Here is a 26300-nt window from a genome sequence, read left to right on the forward strand (position 1 = left end):
TGTAGGTCCTAGTCAATACAAAATGTAAATTATTTTTATGCTGCTATGCCTGGACTGATTGCATTCCGTCGAAGATGGGGGTCTGGGAGCGATGACTTCGTCGTTCCTTCGTTCCTACTTTGTTTACTTCATATCATTCTGTGAGTACCGTTGTCTCTGCTGCAGCTTAGCTTATACCGTTTCTGATTTCTTCTTAATGTGCCAAATTTCATAACACATTCTCAATGTCAATGTAAAACTGTTTGTAGTAATGATGAAAGGTGCTATTTTAAACATGGTACCCACGTTGTCGTACGCAACAGTACTTCGAATTAGCAGGCAAATTTGACCACAATTTTGTACGAGCTCACACGAAAATGTTTCTTTTCAAGGTTTGCTGTAATCGCCATACTGATCAGCACTTCGAGGGAACTGGACGCATTGACCCAATACGATCTGGCATCTTTGCAAAGTGATGTCCCGGTGAACTATGAATTGATTGGGAAAGTGAAATGTGCCACGGAAATTCGTAACTTCTCCCTCGGATATCTTGTTCTGATCGCTGTCTCGTCGGTAAGTTTCGTAACTGGTCTTTCATGCAATCATCTCAACGACCTTGTCGTTCAGTTTGCCCAAGTGGTGTTCTTCGTGGACTCTGTGGGAAAGAGAAATTCGATAAATTGTGTCAATGTCTTGCTAGTATGGTTGTGTAAAATAATCACATTCTCTTATTTTTTGATTGTGCTTGTGACATTCTGGCGTTGCACCGTTGAAATAATTCTTGGAGTCATTGACAATTGACACCATCCACGATACTCTCCTTTTACTAACGCCATTACCTGATACAGTTGACTTGTGGATGGTTTTGGATACTACATGGCGCCTGTCACTCGATGACACAATTCTTCTGCTTTAGGTTATTGAAATGGTGCTGACATGTTACAGTATGAGAGGGACAATTCTCACTCCCGAGGCAAGACGTCCGGTGGAATATATCTTCTATGCACGGATAGGTAGATACGGTACATGTTATTGAGATATTTCTCTAATACTAAGAGTCAAACTGTTATGTTCAGGATTCGGAGCGATCGAAATGTCATTCAGCATTGTCACATCTGTGATGTTTGGTCTTCATTGGAGTGAGTGTGAAGTGGTTTCACAGTTGAATCATCTGCTCATAGGTGGGTCGTACACAGTAACCTTATTCATATACTGTAGGTCATCATTCAAACATGTCGTATGAACAAATAAGCAATACTTTTTGACTTCACAAGTATGAATAACATATGAAGAGACTCTTCGAGGTACAGAACTTCAATATAGGCCTAAACTTGAGTAATGTATTCTTATTGCAATAAACCCGAGTGACACTTGTCAAGGGTAATCATCAGCAGAAATTCAAGCTTGAGAAAGCGACAGTAGATGTATGGTTCATCGCGTTTAAATGAGAACTGACAAATTTCTTGAGCTCATAAAGAAGCAAATTTGCAATGCCTCTCTTGGGTAAGAAAGAAATATATTTGGGGGATATGATCAATGAACTGCGGCATCCATTGCTTAAATTCCTAGTAGATTTGAAATTATCTTGAACTGATCAAATCTATCTGTTACCCAGGCATAATTGTTATCAACACGGTGGTTTTCGTAATTGTGTTGATTGTCGGCTGTTGCGTGTTTGACCCGGCCGGTGGAAAATATTACAAAGTCTTAACGGCTGAGGACAGAATCGGCACTTCCAGATCCACGATGGAACAAATACGGTCCGTTGTCCTTGTGAAATATGTTTTTTTGACATCTTGCCGCCACGATAATGTATTTCCTTATAGGAATGAGTTCTATGAGAAATCGCGCAAGACTTGGTTTAACAGAGTCAGCAACTGTTTTTGCTGCGTGTCCAACAATCAAAGCAATGTAAAGCAGGTTGGTGTTACTTTTTCATTTTATATCAATGCTCCTTTTTCAATTCTACTAAGGCTTACGAGAAGGTAGCATGTAGAACATATGATAGCCTATATGTCATGATGTTTCTGTGATGTAATGAGCATGTTGAGCTTGGGATTAAAGGTCACTTGTGTTACATTTCGTATATGCAATGAGCCTATGGTGATACATCATGTTTCTACTCTTCTGTCTCTGTGGAATAAGACTGAGGGTAGGTCATGGTGACTACGTGCTGCAAGAATGCATGTAACCACGGGTATGCCATTAGTAAGGTCATTAGCCTACTGCTCTAAATGACTGTCAACTGATATTCACGATCAGTTTCGATCTGTTAGGGATCGTAAACGTGTGGGATATTGCAATTGATATATTTTTAAAAATTGTGCATATACATTCTTTGTAGGCTATTTGTTTACATTTGGTATGTCAATGTTCGGGTTACTGTGGTAGTAGAGTAGTTACCATCCAGTTATATGACAATTGTGCTTGGATTCAGATTTGTAGGTTGTAGTATACATCTTTATTGTCTTGAAAAGGTAATTAATTAATGTCATTGTGCTATTCATTACTAGGAAAGTATTGTTATCACTTGGTCTCCGTAAATCCATGTTTGATTATGAGTACGGTAGACTGTGGGGTGTGTGGTGTAATGTGAAAACATAATTCCTGTTTCATCTCGGTAGCCTACCTATTATTATACTCGGCCTTTAGATGTGCTCTTTGTAAAATTGACTTCATTTATCAAAAAGAAAATGACGTGGGCATTGGCATTATGGGTGAACTGTGAACAGTTCTGTCTTTTCCTTAATATTGTCTCCAAATCACTCCTTAAAATGATGTTCCTGATAACAATTTAAACTTCAAATTTATCAATTTTTGCTCCAGCCACAGTAAACGTCATTCGTTTTTAGCCAATTCGTAATTGAATGATTGAAAATTCTGTGTTTACCTCATTCTTTTAACGGTCATTGCCTGCTTAGATTCGATTATATCTGTACGAGATAGGGCCATGGTTTCATGAACAGATTAATTGACTTTAAAGAGGCTCTACAGAGAGGATTGTTATATTGCTTTCGCTCTTGTTGATTTGTTTATACCCCTTTGAACTTATTAAATCTCATATCCGTGATGATGTCTTCAAGTGTGCTTAGGGTTTGACAATTGTTGAATTGCTGTATTTACTGCTCGTCTTGGACTACTCAATTTTGTATAAGTATGCCTAATATGTCGTAATCTTTCCCCACAAAAATATTTATGTGCATGATATAATTGGAAAAGCCGGTAATTTATTTGGAAAAACAGTTAATTTCATGTTGGAGTCAATTATTGTACACTCTACAATCTCTGCAAAAACCTTTTTAGATCAGCAATGATCCAAAATTCGTTCAAAGGGTTTTGTTCCTAGTGTGTTGTGATGATTCTTTATTCTGACATCTGACAAGTCCTAGCATTTTCCTCACACAAGGACACTTTTACTGCCATAACAAATCATTGTTTGGCTCTTTCATTATTATAATGACTACATATTATCATTAGCATACGATTCTTAATCGTTTGCTACCAAGCTCCCAATGACTTAGATTGGTTCCTGCTAGCAAACTGCCCGCTTGATGAGATATCAGTAGCCATTTCAACTCAAAATATGATCTGATAGATTGCAGAGATGATGACATGGTAATTGGTGTAGCCTATCTGGTTTAATTAATGCGAAATCATTTTTGACAATTTTGAAACCATCATTCCGGCACATTTATAGCAAGTTCTCAACTGAGTTTTTACACTCAAATAGAATTGCATGCTACCTGAACGTATTCTGCTGTTCCATCAGATATGACAATCAGCTAATGATCTTTTTGCAGGTTTCTCTCGATGAAGTCTCAACGTTGCTTCATAACTTCTTCAAGGACTACGATTTTGTGCCATCCGACATTGTCGCCGGTTTAACGTTGCTGCGCCATAAACAACAATGCATTGAAACCAAGACTGCTCGATCCGTAAGTGTTGTGTCATCAGCGATATCAAGAGGTTATTTCCTGATGAGGGTAACGGTATTGATGTCGATAAAGTTGGGTGTATAAAGTTGGGTGTAACATCCACATAACGTAGGCTAAAGAATAGGACCAGATTTCTAAGATCAACCGGGTCTCTTTCGCTTGAATTATTCATGAACGTCTCATACTGTTTGCTAAAGGTCTTGGGGTGATGAAATTTTCAGGACGGTACGTCATTGAGACTTATTTTAAAATCAGGTTGGATATGATAGGGACACCGTGCTGTCCAAAGGGAATGGTTGCGGTTTTGGGCGGATTAGTTGTGAATTATAATGTTGAATTTTAAACTCGCAAATCTTTTGTAACAAAAGTGCCTTTTCATTGTGGAAGAGGGTAGGCCGGGTAGGGGATGCATTAATTTAAATGGTGTTATTCTGTTGAATAATGAAAAATATTTATGTTTCAAATTCCATTGTGGTGTGTGGTATGCCGACTTCACGCTGGAAATGCAATTCTGGATCTTTGGATTTTCCCCACGGGACTTAAGCTATTGTCACATTATGTGACTCGACTCGTTCCAGCAAACCAACCCCATATGTTACACAACTTGTGGATTCTTTAGAGAGAGAGAATTGTTTATTTGTTTCCACAAAAATACATCAATTCAAAAGAGAACAAAGTGATGATCTGTTCCTTTTTTGTAATTAGTAAGTTTTGATATCTATTAATTTCAAGCTCACCTACTTGGTGCTCCATAAAATTTGATAATAAAAACCATTCCTTCCAGAACATCCTGTGGCTTTGCCGTGTAATACTTTGTTAGCTACTAATATCGTCCTCAAAGAAACTGGTTTGATTATTCTGTTTCTACAACATTTACCGGATTGCTGGTGCCTTGAACAAGCCGTGACGGACGTAATTATTACGCTATTTAAAAGCTGCTAATTTTATGTTATCTGTACGGACATCTGTCGCTCAATTGCGGTATTTGTCCGTGTGCGATTGTGTGGATTGTTACATAATTTCTGATCATGTGTTGTATATCAGCTTGCCCAGTGTGATGTATGATTCGCATGAAATTGTCTTGTCAGTTACAGCCATGGATTAATTTTTGTAATAACCAGACCAGTGATGTGTTCTTGGGCACAGACTGTCTGTAAACTAATGGCACGATCGATAAATATTTCTCATCCGTGACGGATTATGGTTAACCACATTTGTATCAATTTTTGTGAGGATTGATCAGCTGTTTATTTACCCAGCCGTGCTGTGGTATGTGGAATACATATAATATAAAACATGTTTTCGTTGCACTAGTAATTGCCCGTCAATATGGACAAAGGATTGTTGTAAATGTGAGGTCGTCTTGAATAAATTTCGGATCAATCTTTGTATATCTCCTCCACTACTCTTCCCGTTACTCAAACCAATCGGTACATGCAGGTGTGTAACGGAGGCGGAGTGGGGGGAAGGTACACATTATTACATTGTAAAAGGTAGGCTACTACGTTGTAAGGGACTAAGGGAACTAATGAACATCAGGATCGTAATGAAACCTAACGAGTAATGATCGTACTGAACATAGGATCATAGCGATTATTAATTTCAATATACAATTAAATAATATATTCATATTGAAATGAACCTGAATATTTTCGGCTGACACTCGTCAGGGGTAATCGTCAGCAACTAGTAGAGAATTCAAAAAGACATTGTATTATTAATTTGGATGTTAATAGTTTACCCGGAACGAAACTGATGTCTCCCATTGATTGCCTCTACGCCTCTTAGCTTGCTTGTCACACGTAGTTGATTTCAGATCAATCAGCAAGCATTTTCCTCACGGGTCTTCATTTTACACATTCAGTAATTGAAATCAATATCTAATGTCAGAAAAAGGTAATCTCACCGTTGACGGCCTGAGCAAACAATTTAGCAACTTTAAGGCATTCTCGATTAGGGATATATAAATTATATTATGTTTAGGGGACTAAAACCGCCATCGAATATGTTATAGGAGTTTATCAGGCCAATCTCTGGGCACAGTGAGCAGCGAAACATGAGATATCTTCGTCACACACAGATCTTGCCGAAACGAATCGTCTAATGCGGAATTGACAAATGACCAGTACTCGTTATAAAGTCGCAAAGAATTTCGTTTTTCGTCGGTACCGCATTTTCGCCGGCCTGTTACGCGCCTGAGTACACGTTTGATTTTGTGACCATTTGCGAATTGGCGTGTTCGTGTGACGTTTTCTTATTGTAATTCAGCTTCATTAATTTTTTCTCATTTGTGGAAGATCCTGATATTTGCGAATTAGTGATCCGTCACACGTGTCCGAATGATTTCCTTGTTTAATTGTGATTGAGCGAAGACGAATGATGACAAGATATATCCAGAAAATAATTGGTTTTGGATAAATTATTCCAGTCTCGGTAATGAGCATAGCTGTTGGCCTGTATCTGATAGAGCGCTACTTTGAATTGGACGCTTGAAAAGGTGTGACGGTATAATATGATCTGAAATATTCCACAATCTGTCATGAGGCCTTGGAATCTAGCCCACCTGCTGCTTGCTTTAAATTATGATGATAATTGCGTATTTTGTTCTTCAAGTATATATTAGTCCAGAATGATTATGATTATGATTATCTATTTCCAAAAGCCTACTTGAATTCATATGGAATGATGCACCTGGTCCTAAATCAAAATTAGGATTGCATTAGAGTAAAGATCATAGATGCACATCTTGAAGCACATGCTCATTCTCGCAATTTATCATTTTGTTCCATTATGTTATCGATTAGCATTTGGCGGGTTCTCGAGTTCAAACAGATTCAATGTGGCATAAGTAATGTACGTTATCGGATTTCTATGTTAACAGGAGTTAATATCGTTCCGTACCAAGTCATTGATTGCCGGCATTACCGACTAATTGGATCCGGCTTGAGCTCAGTAATTAGAATTTTATTTTATTTTAACCCCTTCTCTTATAAAACCCCCACTATGAAGTGGAGTCATGGGTCTGCACTTTGACGGCGAAATATAAAGCGTTTGAATTGTGCGATTACAGGTTGAGAATGATATCGAAGAATTCATGTGCGGGATCCCGGTCACCCCAAGGACTCGTTTTGCCGATCTGAGCAATGAGGTATTTGTTATTCCCTAGACATAGTATCGACAATAGTTTTGCCCTTAAATGGTCGTTACAATGAATGATCTAACCCAGTGGTTCTCAACCTTTTTTTAGACACGCCCCCCTTTTTGATAGTGAAAAATTTCGCGCGCCCCTTATTGTCATATCACAATATCCAACTGGGATGCTAGCAACCCCAATAGACTGTTTGGTGGTATGGACGGTTATGAATGCTCTGATGAGAGAATAAAAATATATGAAATTGGGTCTATATAGAGAGAAACACGCGTGTATTGTAGGTAAATCGCGCGGAGCGCAAAATTTTTTTTCAGGTCACCGCTTCTTCGTGCCCCCCTTCAGATGTTTCACGCCCCCCCAAGGGGGGTGCGCCCCCAGGTTGAGAACCCCTGACCTAACCTCTTGTCTTTCTATTCCAGTAACTGTACCTACTTATGTATAACTGAGAGATATGAAAAGAACGCGATCAACTCATAGTCTTCGACTCACCATCGCATTAATAGACAAGATTGCAAACTGTACAAACACACATCTGTAATTAATAAATTGATGCTGAATAGCTCTATTGATGCAGTCTCTTCCATATCTAACCCAATGTTTTCACATTCAAAAATTTCGCGAGTCTATCTACAGCTAATTTCTTTTCGTTGGTGCTAGGACGTAGACGGCATGTAGGCACTCTCCATCCAAACTGCTTGAATGAGCACGGACCAGTAAACTGCAAATGAACCTGCCTGGCTACTCAATTCAGGAAGAATTATTTGCTGTTGACCATGTCTAGTTTTCAGTCATCATTAATTCGGTTGTGCTGACATAATGCATCTCCGAGTGGTGTCCTTGCCGATTCATTGACAACTGGGTCCATCTTGTAATACTGGTTTGCAATGCGCCCACTTACTACCTCCCATTTAATATAAGTAGGGTTGCAATGTGCTTTAAAATGTTATTTCGCGAGACTTGCGATCTTAAAGAACCAAACTGTTGCGATGAGTATTCTCCAGAAGGTTCAAGGTTTTGTTAGTTGTAGGATAGAGTCTTACTCTTGATTTCGTTGTGAACAGGGAACCCAAACGGAATGTGAAGATCTAGCATACTACAGCGCTTACTCGCTGGCTGCCTACGGACCTTTGTTTTTCTGGATGGAGAACACCGGAACGGGAGTCTGCCAAATGCTGTCGGAATGCCTGTAGGTGACTTTGCTCCTAGGCGTGAACGTCATTTCCTTTTTGTGTCTAAAAATACACGGTGCTGACTGTTATGGAACTCGGTGTTGCTGCATAAACGTGGTAATAAAGTCTTCAGCTGGTTGTTGGGTGTCAGAAAGCAACGACTCATTCCATTCATAGGCATGACTAACACGATGCTGCTTGAAATTCATTCTGGCTCCAAGCATGGCTTCCAATTCACGGCAAGATCAGGTCAATATGCCAAAAGACTTGACTTGACTCGGCACATCAGAAATGTGGATTGACTCGGAGCAAAATTCACGAGTCAGTTTCAAGTCATCAAGTAATCAAATCACTGTATCTTGCAGATTGTTAGCGAAACGCTGGTGTAACGCGTGAGAGCGGCCAATCATTCAATGATTGTGTGTTTTACTGAGCCGTCATCGTTCTCCCACAAATAAATTGACCGCAGACGAAGTGATCGAAGCTTGCAGCTTACTTTGTCGTAAACCAGTATAGTAAAGTAATTTAATAGCAAAATGTATATTTCAGACCTCTGTTCTTAACAAAACCAAGACAGTAAAAAAAACAATGAAGCAATAAACCAAAACAATTGAACAAAACTCTGTTTTATTGAAATTGAATGCGAATATAGTTTATATAGTTCATCTTATCAATTCGTTTCTCTATTCTCTATTTTGGCTGGTAACTATCAACTGAGGTTACGCAATTACTTACGTAGTTACAGCGCCTTCTTGCGTGTGCTGTATACTGTATAATTGTATATTTAACTCTATATTCGTTCATCGGCTCAAAATCAATGACCACTCAATCTGTATTTCCGACAGCTAGCAAAATGCAATGAGGTAATCATACCTCAACTTCGCAAAGACAACTTGACTTGAATTGCGACTTGACTCGTGACTCGAAGGTAGTGACACACTGCCATGAGTGTCAACTGATAATATTCAGGTTCCTTTCAATATGGATATATCATTCAATTGTAAGTTGATATATATTGTTATATATCAATAAATATGCACTGAGCATCATAATGACTTGAACACGTTGAAGCCTGTCAGCTACTTCACATAAATTTCTATTCCAGATGCGCGAAGGATCCCACTTGTTCGTCTCCGTGTTGCGTTAGGCGCAGGCTGTCCAGAAACCGTAAAGCTATCGTACGGTCTGACACTGGGTGCGGCTGGGTCCACTCCGGTATCAGAAAATCGCTAGCCGAACACGGCGTACACGCCGACATCGTTTACATATCCCTGGAAAACGAGGTGAGGCAGATTGTTGTTGCCCAACATGTCTTGTTTTTATTCAGTTTTTTTGTTTTGTTTTGTAGATATACCGTCAACCGTTTTATCTCGCGGTCGATCATGAGAAAAAATGTGTCGTGGTCGCGATCCGGGGCACTTTAGGCGACGAGGACGCTCTCACTGACATGGTGGCCAACGCGGAGTTGATTGGGACCCCGGAAAACGATGGAACCTGGAAAGCGCACAAGGTGGGGAAGTGCTGGTCAAAGTGATGGGAATTGGGAATTGCTACTCGTGTAGAAATAGATGTAATACCGTGAATGTCTACTCAATCACAAACAGTAATATCGATTTCTGAGATGAGCCGAAAGTACATGGAGTAGATGTGAAAAGCTCGAGATCTCAAAAGTACTATATAAATTATTTCGTAAAGTAGGTTTGTTTGAGGCATTGCACACTGCAGTCGATCGTAGGTGGCTACTTACACAATTGAAAGATGAGTCGTCGCGGCCTTGGCCTCTATATTTTGTCTGCGCGGCTCACTTCCTCTCTTCTCAGGGCATGTTACGGGGAGCTGAGTTCATAAAGAGTAAATTGCTACACGAAGATATGGTGCTGTCGCTAGGATTCGGACACTGTCTTGCAAAAGGAACGCGACATTATAATTTGATCATTGTGGGTGAGTGTGTTTTCAGCAATTTGAAGTCACTGCTCGGTCTGGATATTAGGAAAGTCTTTATTATTCTCCATCTGCCATAATGGATTTTCAATTCCTGTGTCATTTAGATAGGGTTACCACACGTCCTCTGTTAAGAGGATTTGTCCTCTTTTGACTTCCTTGAAAGTGTCCTCGGAGGACGCCCAAATGTCCTTTTTTTGAGATTTTGTCCTCTTACTTAAGAATTATGGTAAAATTCACCGCCAAATTCGACTGAGATGTCGTAAATCAGCACCGAAGTAACGCTCGGCGGGTATCAACCCACTACGAAGTGTGAAAAATTTACCATTTTCTCAGGATTTACCTTTGCTTTTGCAAGTATGAAAATTCTCAAAAAGTGTCCTCTTTTCAGATTTCAAAAATATGTAACCCTACTTCGATCAATACCGAACTTTGTAAAGATTCAATTTTCTGCCTTAAATTTTTTACAAGTGTACATCGCTTGGTGTAAATGTGTAACAAACGAATTCGGAGATCTTCTTCGTATGCTCTTGTGGAAATCTATGCGTAAGACAATGTCAAGTATTTTTCAGGTTGTATATTGTCCCGTCCTAATTATCATTGTGAATATTTCATGATGTGCTCCATTCTTATTGCAAATTATCGCACACGGCATGTTATATAATATTCATGCGCTGCTTTGTTACGGTGCGCTCGAGATTGATTTGGTATTGTTTTTGCGTCAAGGTCATTCTCTTGGAGGTGGGATCGCGACCATTCTTGCCATATTGCTCCGCTCCATTTATCCGCGTCTCCGTTGCTATGCTTACTCGCCCCCGGGATGTCTGCTAAGGTGAAGAAAGCAAATATTTTTATGATCGTTGATGTACAATGTTCTTTTCAATTCTCTGCTAGTTGTTGATGATCACCCCTGCCGAGTGTCAGCAGAAAATATTTGGGTTTATTTCAATATGATTATATTATTCCGAAGGATACATTATGATCAGCATTCGAACGCTGACAGGATTATTTGTGCATGTAGGGCACTGATGATATCTGAATGAATAAGACAAGTTGGTCTACCGGTCCGGTTCATTACCATTCCAAGGTTCATTGAAATGCCAGTCCGGAGATGTTCAAGTAGTAGTTGGTGCTCGGGTCAGATCATGTCAAGTGATCCAGAAAAATTTCAAAATGTACCTCCACCATCTCAGATTATCATAAAAATTGGTATGGTTAGAAAACTTTTACTTCTGCTTTCAAAAAAAATAAATTCTATCGAAATCGGATGAGTAGAACCGAAGATATGGCCGTTTAAAAATTCCTGTTTTTGTGATCACTCGAGCAGAAAAAATGTTAGAAATTTATACATGTAATTGGAATTTGCTACAATTCGTTCAAATTAGGGTTGTTGAAGGTAACACTTTCACACTTGTTCATTTATGTCCTTTTTGACACTTTTTCGCCTTCTTTGACACCTGGGGTTACATAGTCTGACCTTTAACCTCGCTTTTTTGTTCATGTATTTGAAAATCACTCATGCGTGACTTCATTTTTGATTGCAAATATCTCTTGGTGACCAGGTGATGTCATCAAGTGTAAGGTATCATTGGAAAGCTCTTGACAAGAGCTTTCAAAAACAAAAATAACATTAGTAACTTTTGAATCGTAACATACCATAAGAGCGCCATGAAGCTAGCTTGCAAATTTATTCAAAATCCTCCCCCTTTTTAACAAGAGCAAACTCTGTAAAGCAACTCATTCCACCTTTATTCTATATACAGTACCGTGCCAAGTGTTTAACTCAAACAGATAATTGCTGACATAAATTATGCTGACAATAATTTGAGATATTTTTGAAAATTTGAGAAAATTTTGCTACACAGTTTGAGGTGACCGCACAATACTTCCACAACCCATCAGAATTCACAACTGACAGGATAAGATGCGAGGTTTTATGTACTCTACACAATACATTTGGGCAACGATCAGCACTAAACAATGAAAGGAACAATGACAATCAAAATCAATATAAGGTGCTGCGGGTTCATTAGTTTTCATACTATTAGATAATAACTATTTGCTCTTCCAAACTTGTGTGACTTTCAGTGCTGATTCCTTTTTCAGTTGGTATTGTCCCCGATTATTAAATAAACAAGGAACGTCAACTGTGCACAAAATGTGCTGGAACGGTGTCCAGCAAGAATCTTTATTTTGAGGCCAGTGAAAAAACTCTGATGGGCCTTTTGGGTGCATGAATTCAACTAAGGCATCGTTGTTTGGCTTGTCAATTTCTGTGACCATGCCAATGTACCAGTTTTCATCATAAACACAGCATACAAATTTGTTTTTGTTTGTCTTGACCAGTGGTTCCCAACCTTTTTCGACCCATCGCCCCCTTTTCAAGGTCAACACCGATCATCGCCCCCCAAATTTTGTGCACCGATAATTGGGCATACAGACTGTAATCACCGGCGGGTTGACTAAAAAAAAAAAAAAAAAAGGTCATCTTTCTCCGCTCAGAGCTGAAAATAACGTTTTTTCTCTCCGAATTGCTAGGTGAATGACTAAAAAAAAAAAAAAAAAAAGGTCAGCCGTTTTGACGCGTCATCGCCCCCTTCGCTATTTTCGCCCCCCGTCGCCCCCTTTGTCCATTTTCGCCCCCCTATCGCCCCCTTCGTCATTTTCGCCCCCCTAGATCGCCAAATCGCCCCCTGGGGGGCGATATCGCCCACGTTGGGAACCACTGGTCTTGACTGACACGTTTTGCTCCCAGTTTGGTTGATGACAATGGCCTAAAATGATGGAATGCCCGAGTACCTTTGACTGTGGTAGCGAGCCGAAATCGCTGTTCCAAAAAAGCTTTCGTAGCATCGAATTCGTCTTTGAGCAAATTAATAAATTTTATTTTTTGGAGATTTTTCACGCAATAGGACATCATTTCTTCCACGTTCAAAATCTGACCATTCAGTGGGCGTCTCAAACTTTCCATTGCTGCAGCTCGTTTTACAGTGCCACCAATGCCATCACATGGCGATTTACCATGGCTCGTGGCAAAAAAGGACCACCCAGCATCCACTTCGAAGTCAGCTTTGTGCTTGCACAAATTGTAAAATGATTTTCTGTTTTTGTACTGGGCAGCGCAACCATCGCTAAAATATTCCACATTGTCCAAGTTGTGAATTGTACTTTTGAGAACTTCAATTGTCTTTTGCTGAATCAGATACACCATTACTGCATCGTGCAACAACTCTTCCGATAAAAAGCATAGATTTAAATGCAAAATATCGTTGCTTGCAGATTTGTAGTAGCAAACTACCGGGTGCACAGTGCAGCATTGGTGAGTCCAATGATACCCTTGCGCTTCATCTTGAATGTGGAAAGAATAATTTTCCGCAAAATCCATTAATACAAGAGCTGTTTTCTGATCCATATTTTGTTTTCGTTTTTTCAAATATAAAGACTGTGAATGCGAAATGTGATGATGTGGTGCTAAATCTGCAAGCTTTTTTAATATCAACTGAATAAATTCAGTTATGGTTAAGGTTTGAGTTGTTAGATCAGTTCGGTCAACTGACACCCACTGTTTGAACGAAATAAGTTCATCTACATCCTCAAATTTTGAGTCAAGCAATTCCTGAACGGGTTGAAATCCGGGACAGTTAGGGCAACGCTGTAGCATGCAGTCTCTATTTTCAATATTGCAGACTGCCAATTGAAGCAAATCTTTATAAGTTTCTTCAATGCGGGCAGCATGCAGCAAAAGAACAACATTTTGATGTATGGTACAGACACATACGGCATGTGTTCCAGATGATCCTGCACTAACGCACCATTTCGGCCTCAATTCACAAAATTTTGTGAATCCAATTTTTGCATCCGGGTTTTGCTGTTTATACAGGGTATGCAATTCTTTCAGAGTACATAAAAGTAGACGTTTTTGTTGATACACATTCTTTTTAATGCTAACTCGGTCTTTCATCCCTGGCATCAACCTGCTATGTTCGTTGTTTTTATAAAACTTCACAACTTTTTCAACTGTTTCATCTGAAAGCATCTTCCCTTTTCGGGGTGGTGGCAAAGTAAAAACTCCGTTGTTTCTTTCTTGTTCTTTGGCATTTCTCGCCAATCTTTCACTTACTCCAAAAATTTCCGAGATTTTCTTTCTTGACCAATTTTCCGGAGCCATTGTTAAGACTTGAATTTTTTGAGCTCTTGTTGAATTCGGGCTGTTTATTTTTTCTTTCATTTTTGATATGATATTTTCAAAAGCTGCTTCATTTTCATATTCCTCTTTAACCTCCCCTACTAATTCTGGAATCTCATCAACATGTAAAATCTTGGAAAGCTTTGCTCTAACATTAAGATTCAAATTCTGTAATTTTCTTTTGCCGTATCCTACTTTTCGATTACAAGAAAGCGAACGCAGCTTCACTGGAGATTCGCCAACAGCTTGAAGACCCTCATTTAGAGATGACAGCGAGGAATCTGCTTGAAACTGTGAACGAATTTCTTCCATCTCACTTCCGCTAGTACTTGATGATGTATCAGGATTGCCTACAAACTTTTGCTCCATTTTGTATTTGCAATCATTGCACAGTTTCCTCCCTGGAATGATATTCAAACTCCTGTCATGTTCTTTAATTTTTTTATACCATTTCAAAGTAATGATGCGTACGTTTCGAATAGGTTTTTTGTGGACTTTGAGTACATCACAGCATGATTTATATGATTTAGAATAATTGTCCAGAAATATATACTTGTGAAACGTGCAAATTGTACCAGTAGTCAAAACATCAGTATCGGTAGTAGTATTGGTGTTGCAGGCTGCTCCAACCCTGATATTCAGAAGCTCTCGTTCTTCATCATTTAGATCATCCAGTGAAACTAATTTTTGCTTCTGATAATGGTAGACCTTTTTGTGACAATCAGCTCCCAAAACAGAACCTATACTACAACTATTCATACTTTACATAAGTCTCAATTTATTACCGTACAACCTGTTATGAAAGTAAAATTGTAATAATATTTTGAAATCAACAATTTTTCCAACATAATTTTACAGCAAATTTTTTCCAATGTGATGATAAAAAGTCACTAATTCTATTATTGATTTTAAAAGTCCTTTTAAAGAGCTTTCCAATGATACCTTACACTTGATGATATCACCTAGTCACCAAGAGATATCTGCAATTGAAAAAGAAGTCACGCGTGAGTGATTTTCCAAGACATGAACAAAATCACAAGGTTAAAGGTCAGACTATGCAACTCCAAGTGTCGAAGAAATCGAAAAAGTATCAAGCAGGATATAAATGAACAAGTGTGTAAGTGTCACTCTCAACAACCCTAATTTGACCGAAATATAGCAAATTTAAACTACATGTATAAATTTCTGATATTTTTTCCGCTTGAGCGATCACAAAAATAGCAATTTTTGGACGGTCATAACTTCGGTTCAAGATGACCTTTTTTGATGAAATTTGGTTTTCTGAAATCAGAAAACACAGCTCTGTAAGCATGCCTATCTTCATGACAATCCAAGATGGTGGAAATATGGCCAGTATCACCTGACATGATCTGACCCGCTCGGGCACACGTAAGAGTGATGTCATAAATTTCCACTCAAATCATCGATAGAAGCAGCGAGTTTTAAGATACGTCAAAACTTCGTAGGTTTGAAGCACAAAACAAACGCACAAGTGAGTGGGTACCCTGAAGAAGTAGATTGAGACATTGTCCTGTGGAACTGTGATGGTTAATTGCCACGTGGCAGCATTCAAAATTGTGAGACGAATCTTTAAGACCAATGCAGAATGACAAATAGACGCAATTTTTGAAATTTTAATCGGTCGTTGTTGTCCAATGGCTATATCGACTAGTTGTGAGAATCTCACTCATGAACGTGATGCAAATCCATCCAAACACCGCTTTCTACTTTACGAAAACATAAAAAATTTGTGGTTTGACATCGAAAACTGTGAAAGAAGAAGTAGAGGATGTAGTTAAAAGTAAAACCCACTCGATTACTTTGGCAAAGGAGAAGTACATCGTTACCAAGGATGATGACAGTTTTTTTTTTGCGATACAAAAAATCATCGTCATCATTTCCATGACCTTCGACCTATTTTTGTCCACTTTTCAGCCGCAGCGCTGTCATTGCTTCGAAGCCTTACGTGCATACGTTGATCCTCGGCAAAGACGTCGTGCCCCGGTTGGGTATTCCGCAATTGGAATGTCTGAGGAACGAGGTGGTCGAGCTGTTGAAACACACCGATCTTCCCAAGGTATTTGCAGTCCGGCTTTGGTTCTTTTCAATCCGTGGTTATGAGCATTTTGGCTCCAGTTATAAAGTCAGAGGCGGTTATCAGTTTCATTTTATTACCATTTTTTTCGATACGCGGTACCGCATTACAATAGGAGTCGAAACGACTTGCGACAGTCTTTCAATCTGACTATCGCCTGGGCCTGCAGACAATAATTAAAAGATAATGTGTGGAGTGTAGGGTTGCATTTAAAACCAATGGTTGTTTGTTCAGTGTTTTAATGGGACTAGCAAGTCGAAAACCTAATTTTCAGATGGCTACCCCATCCCCATGAAATTTTCAGTCGCCGGATGTCGCTATACTATATACAAAAAACCAAAAATTTTTGTTCTACCCTGCAGATTGTGGATTTAAAGGAGAAAAAATGCACCGACACGGGGAATGCAAAATCTCAAAATCGTGAAGCCCTTTTTTCAATCTAACGCCTTTTTTAGGGAGTACTAGGACAGTGCTGTGTTATACTGAAATTCGAAGGAATATATGCAACCCCTCTTGGAAAAATTTCATTTTGAAATTTCAAAATTTCAAATTTTAGATCATTTTTTCAAAAAGTTTGCTGTGAATTTCTGTAATTCAGAGCAAGGTAGACCTAGGCCAAAACTACTCTTAGCATAACATAGGTCTCGATGTTAGCTTTTCAAAAAACCTTGAGTGAATACTATACGACATATATGTCATACAGATTTTTGATTTACCATGAAGCTGTTCAACAAAATTTTACAACGGAGAAAAATGTTAATGTACATTTTCCCAGTATAAAAGATACTAAACCGGTGCCGATGAAAATCGAAATTATGAAGTTTTTAGTTATGTTTTGGGTAAGATAAGGCCACGAGGCAAGAGTATAGGTACAATGTTGATATTTCAAGCCAAGAAAAAAAATTGATGTTTTGATGTTTTTTCTAAATTTTGACTTGGTAGTCCCCTTAAACAATAGCCTCTTTAAATTTTTTTTTCTAAAGTTGTATAATTATGCCATAATTGTGTAAATACTTCCCAAAAAACATGTTGTATGAGCCTCAGCCTACGGATGATTACCACCCGATATAGCCGACGTATACGATATTTGGGGTCTTTAGAACGCTACATTTTTGAGAAAAGATTTATTGGTTGCACATCCAGGCCTTACTCGAAAGCTTCATTCTATTTTTTTTTTCAGTATAAAATCATTCTGAGCAGCATTTGCGGGTCACTGAAGCACAAGCCTAAGTTGCTGCAGGAACAGCAAGAGGCCGGCGAAAATGCGATTGGCAACAATCTGATACCTCAAATTTGTTCCGCCTATCCGGATCCACTGTATCTACCAGGAGTTATTCATCATCTCGTGTACAAAAACGAAATCATTCCTGGCTGCAGGTACTCGTTTACGGTAGCCGAATCTGACAGAGAATGTATGCCGTTTGTAATGTACGTCCAAAATCGTGTGCCAGTTGAAACAAGGAAAGACATCCGCTAAGCTGAAGGAATTTGTGCGCCTCAATTCTTTGGATAAAATAATCCTAAATGAGTAGCAGGTGGCAGAGGTGGTCAATGTGGCCATCGTTGGCACTTACGTGGGCGCAGATAAAATGTAAATTACTCCTCAATTACAAGTAGGAAGAGCAATTACCGAGCGAGTAACAAAAGCTAGTGGTCGCGACCTGGTTTTTGTCTAAACCAAATACTGATAAGTGGTAGTAGTCTGAAATTACGACCACTTGAGTAGGTAGTGCAACTATGCCAAAAGTGACTGATCAATGATCACCTCTGCTGATAACTGGAAACGAGTTTCATCGGACTCCGAGGGCGGAGATCATGAAGTTAGTTGATCCCGGAGAATGCTAATGATGTGATTAAAAACTGTTCATCCGGAAGCATCAAGTTGGATAAGGTCTCGCGCAATGATTATCTCGACGTGGTACTGTTAACCAAGTGGGTGTGTCAGGTGTGCGATATCTGCTGCATCATGATGCGAAAACGCGTTTTTGGCTGTCAAATGTCAGACTTTTGAATTAAATGGCAGGCTGCTGATAAAAGATACTGCGACTGTAATACGAGAGTCGCGTGTAATCAGTACGGTACAGCGAAGAAACGGATTATAGAATATTGATTGATATATCGCTCTGTGATGGTGCATGGTGCGTACATTATTGACTGATTGTTTAGTGAATCCATTACCTAAGAGACAACCGTCGCGGTCATCATCGTAAATATTTCTGCGTAGGAATATTACACAGTGTATTGTACAGTTTGTACCAATTTGCTAAATCATGAGATTAAAATCTCAACTTCTCTGGGATCATCCGGGGTTGTTAAATCCTGATGAACGGGATGATCGACTTTTTGATCAATCCCACTTTATGATCTCCGCCCTAAGACTCTTTGATCCAGTAAAGTTTTGTTTCAGAAGCTTATCACTAAATGGAAGAGGTCATCACATCAACCTCGACTCTATTTAGGCTGATCCATGCCTAAAATAAGCTTAACTAATCACTAGACAAGGTAGTCAGAGTCCCACTCACGGTGTCATTGCCGAGGATAATAATCGGGTTATGTAGTTTCTTGATGTAGTTAAACATTGCCCTTTCACCGATATTTATGGTGTCTGCCTGTCCGTAGATCCCGGTTTCAGAACCCCTGCTCCAAGCCCATTGGTGGGAGATGGGCGTGCATTAAAATGTCATCCAGCCATCTTTCCACAGTCTTAGCTTATTCTCCGGCGATTTCTTAAAGAACAGCGATTTTGATCGTGTCCTAATGTAGTAATAGGCACGCGTGATTTTCATTTGCATTCGAAAAGGTCGTCGAGAAGGAAAAAGTACTACATCGTGTACAGAGACAATTTCTCGGACTTCCGACGAATCATCGTTTCCCACAACATGATATCGCATCACCTGCCCCACAACGTGTGGAGATGCGCAAACGAGGTGTGTTCTCTCATACGTCGCCCGTTCCACGCAATGAAATTGAGTTTCGACAGGTGTTGAAATGTCGTCCGACGGACCTTGACTCGGAACGCTGCTATGCCCGAGCTGAAACGCTGCCTTTCGACGAGAAAGTGTCTGCCGTGCCAAACAATCGTCAACTGTACCAGGTACTTGTCAGGCGTGCGCGCCAGGTTAGCCGCGCAAACTTGTTGTTATATGGGCTCTGCACTGCGCAGATACATTTTCTCTCGATGGAGTAGTAGTTTAGTAAAATACTCTGACGCCGACTCGAGCCAAATGTTTTTAATGTGCCTTTTCGGTCACAGAAGTTATCAACTTTTTTCACATATTTGAACTTGTACAAAGCTGATTACTACCTGCAAGCACAAAATTTGAAAGAATTCAAAATCTGATGCTGATTCAGGTGGTAATTATGATAACAATAACTAAAAATGGAATAAAAGTATTATTTTCTCAGTACCCTTTCAGGAATGTTGGAGTCGGAGTCCGAGTCCATTTGCTTAAAATTTCCGGATTAGGAGCTGGGTCGGTGGTAGTACTAAAAATTGACGTTGAACTTACAAAAGTCATCATGTTTTTCTCGAAAAATGTGAAGTTTACGAAGTAGTCGGAGTTCTGGAGAGAAAATATTGAGGCAGTGGTTCTGAACACAAATCACACAAATCCTAGGTGTTTGCTAAGCCAGTCACAGGGGCTTGGCGGAGGTCAAAAAGACACACAGCAGACTCTTGCAGTCATTATAATTTGATGATAATTTTGTTCTTTTAAACACTTGTCGATGCACGGTACATTTTATGCACCAGGATACAGTAACGTGTGGTTGATATTTGTTTTTGTGACTAGGGTTTGGGGTTCACCGAAGGCTTGCGGGTTAACGTAAGGGTTCACCGCTCACCAGATTAATAAAGGTTAAGAACTTGGGAATCGTAGTCGGTGTTTAAAAATTGCAAGAGTCGGTATATTTTAAATGTCTGACATAATCCTTTATGTTCCATTTCAGGGCTCCTCCTTGTCATCGCAACCTGACACACTGCCCAATCTCATTGAAACCGAAGAGGACGACAATGTCCTGTCGGAAACGCCCGTTATTGTCGAAGCCCCGACGATTAATTCCAACCGAAACAACACGTGAGTATCTGAAATTTAGTCGCATTTCGTAACCAACTGACTCCTGACTTTGTTGCGAAAGTGCCTCCATCATTGCCAGCTCCCTATCCATGTCTTCCTCGTCGAGCGATTATTCGATATCTTCACTTCCGGACGCGAGGGCGCCTTTGGCGAGGCCGGAATCGTTTTCCTTGTCGAGTTCAGGTGAGACGATGTCTTTGAACAGTTTGGTTTGCGGCGGATCGCGCACTCTGTCCAGCCGCCAGCAGAGGTGTTCAGTAACGAAGTACTTCTACTTTCGCTACTTCTGTGGCTACTTTCACTTCTACTTGTAAAGTTTCCAGTTTTTCAGGCAAAACTAGACCTAAAATACTTGGCTTTAGTTGTACTTGCTTGGGAATCGCTGTTGTTACTTGTACTCAAGTAGAAATTTATGACGTTACTTCTATTTCTACTTGAGTACCAACAGTGATTGCTTGACAAATGAAACTCGCGATTGCCTGCCGAGACACCAAAACTACTTCAAGTGTTCGTAGAAAATACAGGTTCGAATAAAAGATCAAAATATCGTGTTGCTGGGGTACAGATGCATATGTTTATGGCCATTTCACTAGTAGTGATCCAAGCATCTCCCAAAACTACTTTCTATTATACAAAGTGCAAAGTGAACCGGAATATTTTCGGCTGACACTCGTCAGGGGTAATCGTCAGCATCTAGTGGAGAATTGGAAAGAACATTGTACGTCAACAATCGTATCTCGATGTATTGTTAATATACAATGTTCTTTCCAATTCTCTACTAGTTGCTGACGATTACCCCTGATGAGTGTCAGCCAAAAATATTCGGGTTCATTTCAATATGAATATACTACTCAATTGTATATTGAAGTTCTGTATGTCCAAGAAGCTCTTTAAAATGCAAAGTGTAAATTGTAATTAGTTTGGTCAAATTACCTACCAAGTATAATTGGAAGTAATTTAAAAACATAAAAGCACTTGGAGTTAGTGGTAAAGGTATAACAATCCTACTTGAGCACTCTGAAAAAGTAGAACCACTCTTTTACTCACCACCTCCGCCTGTTGCTACTGTAATTTGGTGTAAGCATGGGACTTGAGAGTTGCGACAAAAGAACCTTATTGATGCTACCAAACCAAGCCTGTCGGTCGTCAAAAATATCATGCCCGAGTAGGAACAAGGCTGCAGAGCAAGGACGTGCTCATTGCTTACTCTTTGTATTGTACAGTCACTGTGACGCAGTTGACGTGGTTCTGGAATAGCTGCAAATGACCCGATCCGTTATTGTTTAACATGCTCTGGCTAGTTACAACTTCCACCCGTTCCGAAAATTTGAATTATCACGTAACGCATTAATAAAGTTTATCGTTACAAACGATGTCAAATGTTTTTTGTTTGTTAATTTTAGATTCTATGGAACTCTCAGGTGAAAACAGTAGACTGTGCTCCAGGCGTTAGGCATGATGATGGCCGTACCATTATGCCCGCTTTGCTGTTTCGACTAATTCCTAATCCGTTCACCCGTTGATTCTGTAGCCCTAAAGTTGGAGTCTTTGTTTTCTCTGTTCAGCTCAAAGCCCGACGTCGCCGTTTGCCCCAACCGTCTACATGCAGCATGCACGAGTAAGTGTGATCGTGGAATATTTTCTTATCTCTGTGTACTAACGTTGCCGTGACTCTTTTGTAATGCGGTGGTGCATGGGTTTCTAGTGCGCTTTTCTAAAAGAATTTTGCTGTGTGCGGAGAATCTTTGTGCGGATGTATGTTCTAACATCACTGGTTTTCAACCTATTTATGGTCACGACTCAATAACCGTGTTGAAAATCTTCCGCGATCAACCTCAAAATTTAATATGCTGATTACTAAAAATTGACCAGCACCTTCACCCAGACCTACTTACGGGCGATTTGAGAAGCTAAGGGCAAGTTTCTGCAACTTTTTTTACAGCTTCCGGCAGCTTCCTATATCCTCAGAATTTGTATAGTATGATGTTTTAAGCTGTTTGTAGAAATGTTATATTGCAACTTCTATCAAGTATTGCGCAAAATGGAAAGGAGTGATTTTAATAACAGACCATAAAACTGTCTGTAGTAAGATCCTATTCTCTTTGATTTGCGTAACAAAGAGATATGTGCTGGATTAGCTGCATCTCAATGTTGTGTATTGCTGTTGTTGGCTTGCAAGCTAGGAGTTCACAACCGCAGCCAAGCACGACAGTGCCCGGACTATACTAGAAGTGGAAGTATGAGTGGGCTTTTAGCCAAGCCCGAACAAATGAAAACGTGTTATGTCTAGCTAGGCTTTCGAGGTCAAGTTTTGTTGAAGAGGCTATTGGCAAGCGATCGCCATTCTGAAAGTATGTGAAGCCTCGGTCAAATCTACTTTCAACAACTCCGGTACTTTTTGACCTTGAGTTGTCGAATCCTACTTGAATTAGCTTTGGCATGACAGAGAAAGCGATGTTTTAATTTGTAATTGAGTAAATATATGTGGTATCACCTCTACTTCTACGCAGTGCCAGTGCCAGCTACTTTGACCCCCTCTGGATTTGTGTTTCCGGGTGCATTTTTTGAGATAAAATTTTATTACAAGAAAGTCGATATCGATGGAACAAATCTTTGTAACTTAACCGTGGCCGAAGTTTTGAGGAGGAAATGGTTTAGTTTTTTTTCTGACTTTGAAATTACCCGTATCGAAATCACCGGCACCAGTGCATGTCTAGTCGCTTCATGGAATGTCTCTGTCGTAACAGCTGGATGTTGTATCAGATCACGATCAGGTTACGGAACGTTTGTTAACCCCGGACCAACAAGGATCTTCCACGATTCATTCTGCATCGAAATCGTCAACTTTACATTCGACAAACTCGCATTCACTCGGTACGATGGAATTTTTCTGGGGGTGTCAGTTTGTAAAAAAGTACAGCAGCTGCACCACGCTGGTCGTTACCTCAGGCATGTCCAAGTCATAAGTATCGGATAAGAGAGATGCAGTGAAATTTGAACACTGGTGATTGTGATTGAGATCTAGCACGGAGGACCACAAAAGCCTCATAGTTAGATGTAAATTTTCATGACAGTCCTATCATATTTCGAAGCCAGTATACGATAATAGTTGATTGTAATTGGACCTATCCTTGTGAGAACCATTGGAAATAGAGAATATGCATTGCAAGTAGTGTCTGTAACCGGACACGGCACTGGAAGAACTTGTCCCTTATGAAAGCCGAAATCCTATCGAAAATTGTGTTGTCATGCATCATGCATTGATAGTATCAGACTCGGAATCAAATCTCCATCCGACAGTCTCCCTGTTTTTGTCACGCCAAGTCACTAAAGCGAGTGTGTGCGGCTATTATTCAAATATAACGTAAGGTTCATGCTTGGTTGCTTACTGCACACGTTTCAATGAGCAGCTCACGACAAAAATACAATTTTTTCTCTAGGACAGATTGTCGCGGAAAACTACGACAGCAACTTATCCTGTGACGACATAAATGTGGATCTGCACGGTACAAATGCAGTCGGTTAGCGGTTACTCTCATGCGTCAAGCTGCAAGTGATGTTTTGGCTGAAATGGTCGTCGTTTGTCAGCCGTCAGATTATTTCCGCACGAACACATTTCCGATGTATATCTTCCTTTTCAAGTTCTTTTTAGACGAGTGCTGTGATCACTTCTGTATAACAACTGTCAAGTCTATTTTGGTCAATCCGAAATGATCTAAACCCATTGTAAACAAAGCCTTTTTGCACAATTCGTTTTAGTTCCCTAGTATACATCTCGATTTTCAACTTGCCACCTCGGTTTTTACTTGTATTTCATCGTGACGGCGAGGAGTCTGTAGCTACTCACGTTCACTGCACTTAACTGTTGTTCTTTCAATCATTCGGTGTTTCGTTACTGGGTGTAATCACGTATGCGGTGCGGTTACAGACCTGGATTCTCATGAGATCGGTACTGGAATTGCCGCGGACAGCATTCCGCTTTCATCAACTTTGATTGTGTGTCGAATTTGTATTGGAATTTTTAACCGTGAAGCTATAGCTTGTGTTGCAAGGACTTTCTTTGTTTAGGAAATATACCCGATACATTTTAGCTTTCTTCATTGCTATGGTTTTATGGGGTAGTCCATAGGGAAGGAAGGGAGTATATTGTCGTCTGTGCCATCGAGGTGCGTGAGATAAAAGATGCCTCAGTGGTTGCTGATACTAGTTGGCGACCCTGGCTCAAAATTCATTAACATCGGTGTCATTGGAAATTTGCTGAAACTGTCTACGAAAATATACGTATTTTTATGTTCAGGGCACAAGAATCACCCTGAACCAGGGGTCACTAACTCTCTGGTCTCGGCTTGATTGAGATTTCGAAAAAACGTGCGATTAGACTAAAATATGGGGGTTTCGCTACGGTGAACAAGAGCACGATGAAATCATATATCACCACCCGAGTCTTCTGTGGCCTTATCGGTAACAGCAGGTTACTCTCGAGGGTTGGTTGGGTGCCAGACGCGAACAACTCGGAGTGGTTTTCTGTTGCTGGGTGCTCAGTATTATTGAATCTGCACTGCGTATTTCTGTGTGACACTAAGGTTAGGCTAACATATTTCGGAAAAGGAGGACACTTTTTCAAATCATAAAAGTTGATTTACCGAAATTGAAAACGACTTGTGTGTCGACTAAAAAAAGTTCATGTCACTGCGGCTAAACTCACGAATGACCCGCTCGAGCGTCCGCATTACTATGGCGATTTTCAGTTGACCCTGTCCGGCCTGTCCAGTAGCCTAGCTGTCAAAGCTGTAAAAGAGGACAAATTGCTAAAAAGGTGGACAAATCCTCCCTAAAGGAGGGCAGATGAATAAGTAGTGTGAGTAGGCAAAATCTACTTCAAAAAGTTGAAGTACTTCGTTACTGACCACCTCTGTATATTATATATATATAGGCTAATTAAGTCATGGCCATTTATTATAATATTCTAGAAAAGCGAGTGGACATACGAGAACTTGTTATCTTAGGGAACATGGGGTGCTGTTTGATAACCGTGTGCAATTACCAAACGCAACGTCTGAGCTGCGTTGCAACAGTTACTTACAGAAAGAATACCATGCTTGTCAGCATTACGCAAGGAGCTATTACGAACGAGAACGGAAGTTTTGTCACTGGAACTGTTTGATTGGGGATTATAGCGTAAGTGACGTGCGGTGAGGTTCATGGCTGGTGAGGCACTGACCCCCCCCTCACACACACACGTAAAGTACCTGATAAAGACCCACAAACACGTGGCCAACAACAGCACCAAGAGAAGCAGATAGGCGTGAGCGTTTTGTCTGCACCCTGTTAGCCGTTGCAATTCTGCATTCTACAATACATACTTGATTCTTTCAGTTATTTAATACAGATTGCTCAACGAAAAGGATTGAAGGAAAACGTGCAAAATATCATATTTAAGGTAGGCCTACTAATTTCGGTTTTACAGTCTCTATTGCCCTTTGCTCGTCTAATCTCCTTTTTTTACAAGATTGAAATGGACACTGTATTGCCAAAACGAAATATGTCACTCACTCACAACAAACTTGGTCAAATATATCATTCGGACTGCGGAGAACAAGAGTCGGATTCATGATTTTGATTAGGGATGCCGATATCCTTGGATTAAGATTCGCATTTCGCAAATATATTAAACTTACAACTACAAGGTTAGCTTCGCTGATCCCGCTGTACTAACAGTGTATTGAAAAAGTCCAGAAACGCAGTAACCCACGCTATACAAAGTCGGC

The 26300-nt window shown here is 40.0% G+C and overlaps 3 protein-coding genes across 12 annotated transcripts in view; 1 reads left to right on the forward strand and 2 right to left on the reverse strand.

Moving 5' to 3' along the window:
- LOC145444039 (diacylglycerol lipase-alpha-like) lies at positions 1–24622 on the forward strand. Of its 10 annotated transcripts, none has more exons than XM_080321940.1 (24): positions 1–140; positions 372–552; positions 896–992; positions 1056–1160; positions 1595–1739; positions 1806–1899; positions 3780–3914; positions 4794–4826; positions 6985–7062; positions 8127–8251; positions 9340–9517; positions 9583–9744; positions 10055–10175; positions 10902–11007; positions 16297–16438; positions 17637–17833; positions 19257–19383; positions 19437–19550; positions 20405–20532; positions 20594–20715; positions 21936–21953; positions 22098–22156; positions 23280–23406; positions 23973–24622. In XM_080321940.1, the coding sequence occupies exons 1-24, from the start codon at positions 46–48 to the stop codon at positions 24056–24058; spliced, it is 2775 nt and encodes a 924-aa protein (XP_080178066.1). In that variant the 5' UTR covers positions 1–45; the 3' UTR covers positions 24059–24622. The 10 variants fall into 10 exon arrangements, with proteins under 10 accessions (XP_080178066.1, XP_080178068.1, XP_080178071.1 ...); XM_080321942.1 differs by having other exon boundaries at positions 22098–22150; XM_080321945.1 differs by having other exon boundaries at positions 20612–20715.
- The window catches only part of LOC145445220 (cytochrome b5-like), a 392395-nt gene that overhangs the window by 349048 nt on the left and 17047 nt on the right, over positions 1–26300 (reverse strand). The window lies entirely within an intron of this gene.
- On the reverse strand, positions 12835–15735 carry LOC145444110 (uncharacterized). The gene has a single exon (XM_080322039.1). The coding sequence runs from the start codon at positions 15118–15120 to the stop codon at positions 12835–12837; it is 2286 nt and encodes a 761-aa protein (XP_080178165.1). The 5' UTR covers positions 15121–15735.

This window comes from Botryllus schlosseri, chromosome 8, assembly GCF_051294905.1.
Source record: "Botryllus schlosseri isolate E-star chromosome 8, Bs_hap1, whole genome shotgun sequence".
NCBI lineage: Eukaryota > Metazoa > Chordata > Ascidiacea > Stolidobranchia > Styelidae > Botryllus > Botryllus schlosseri.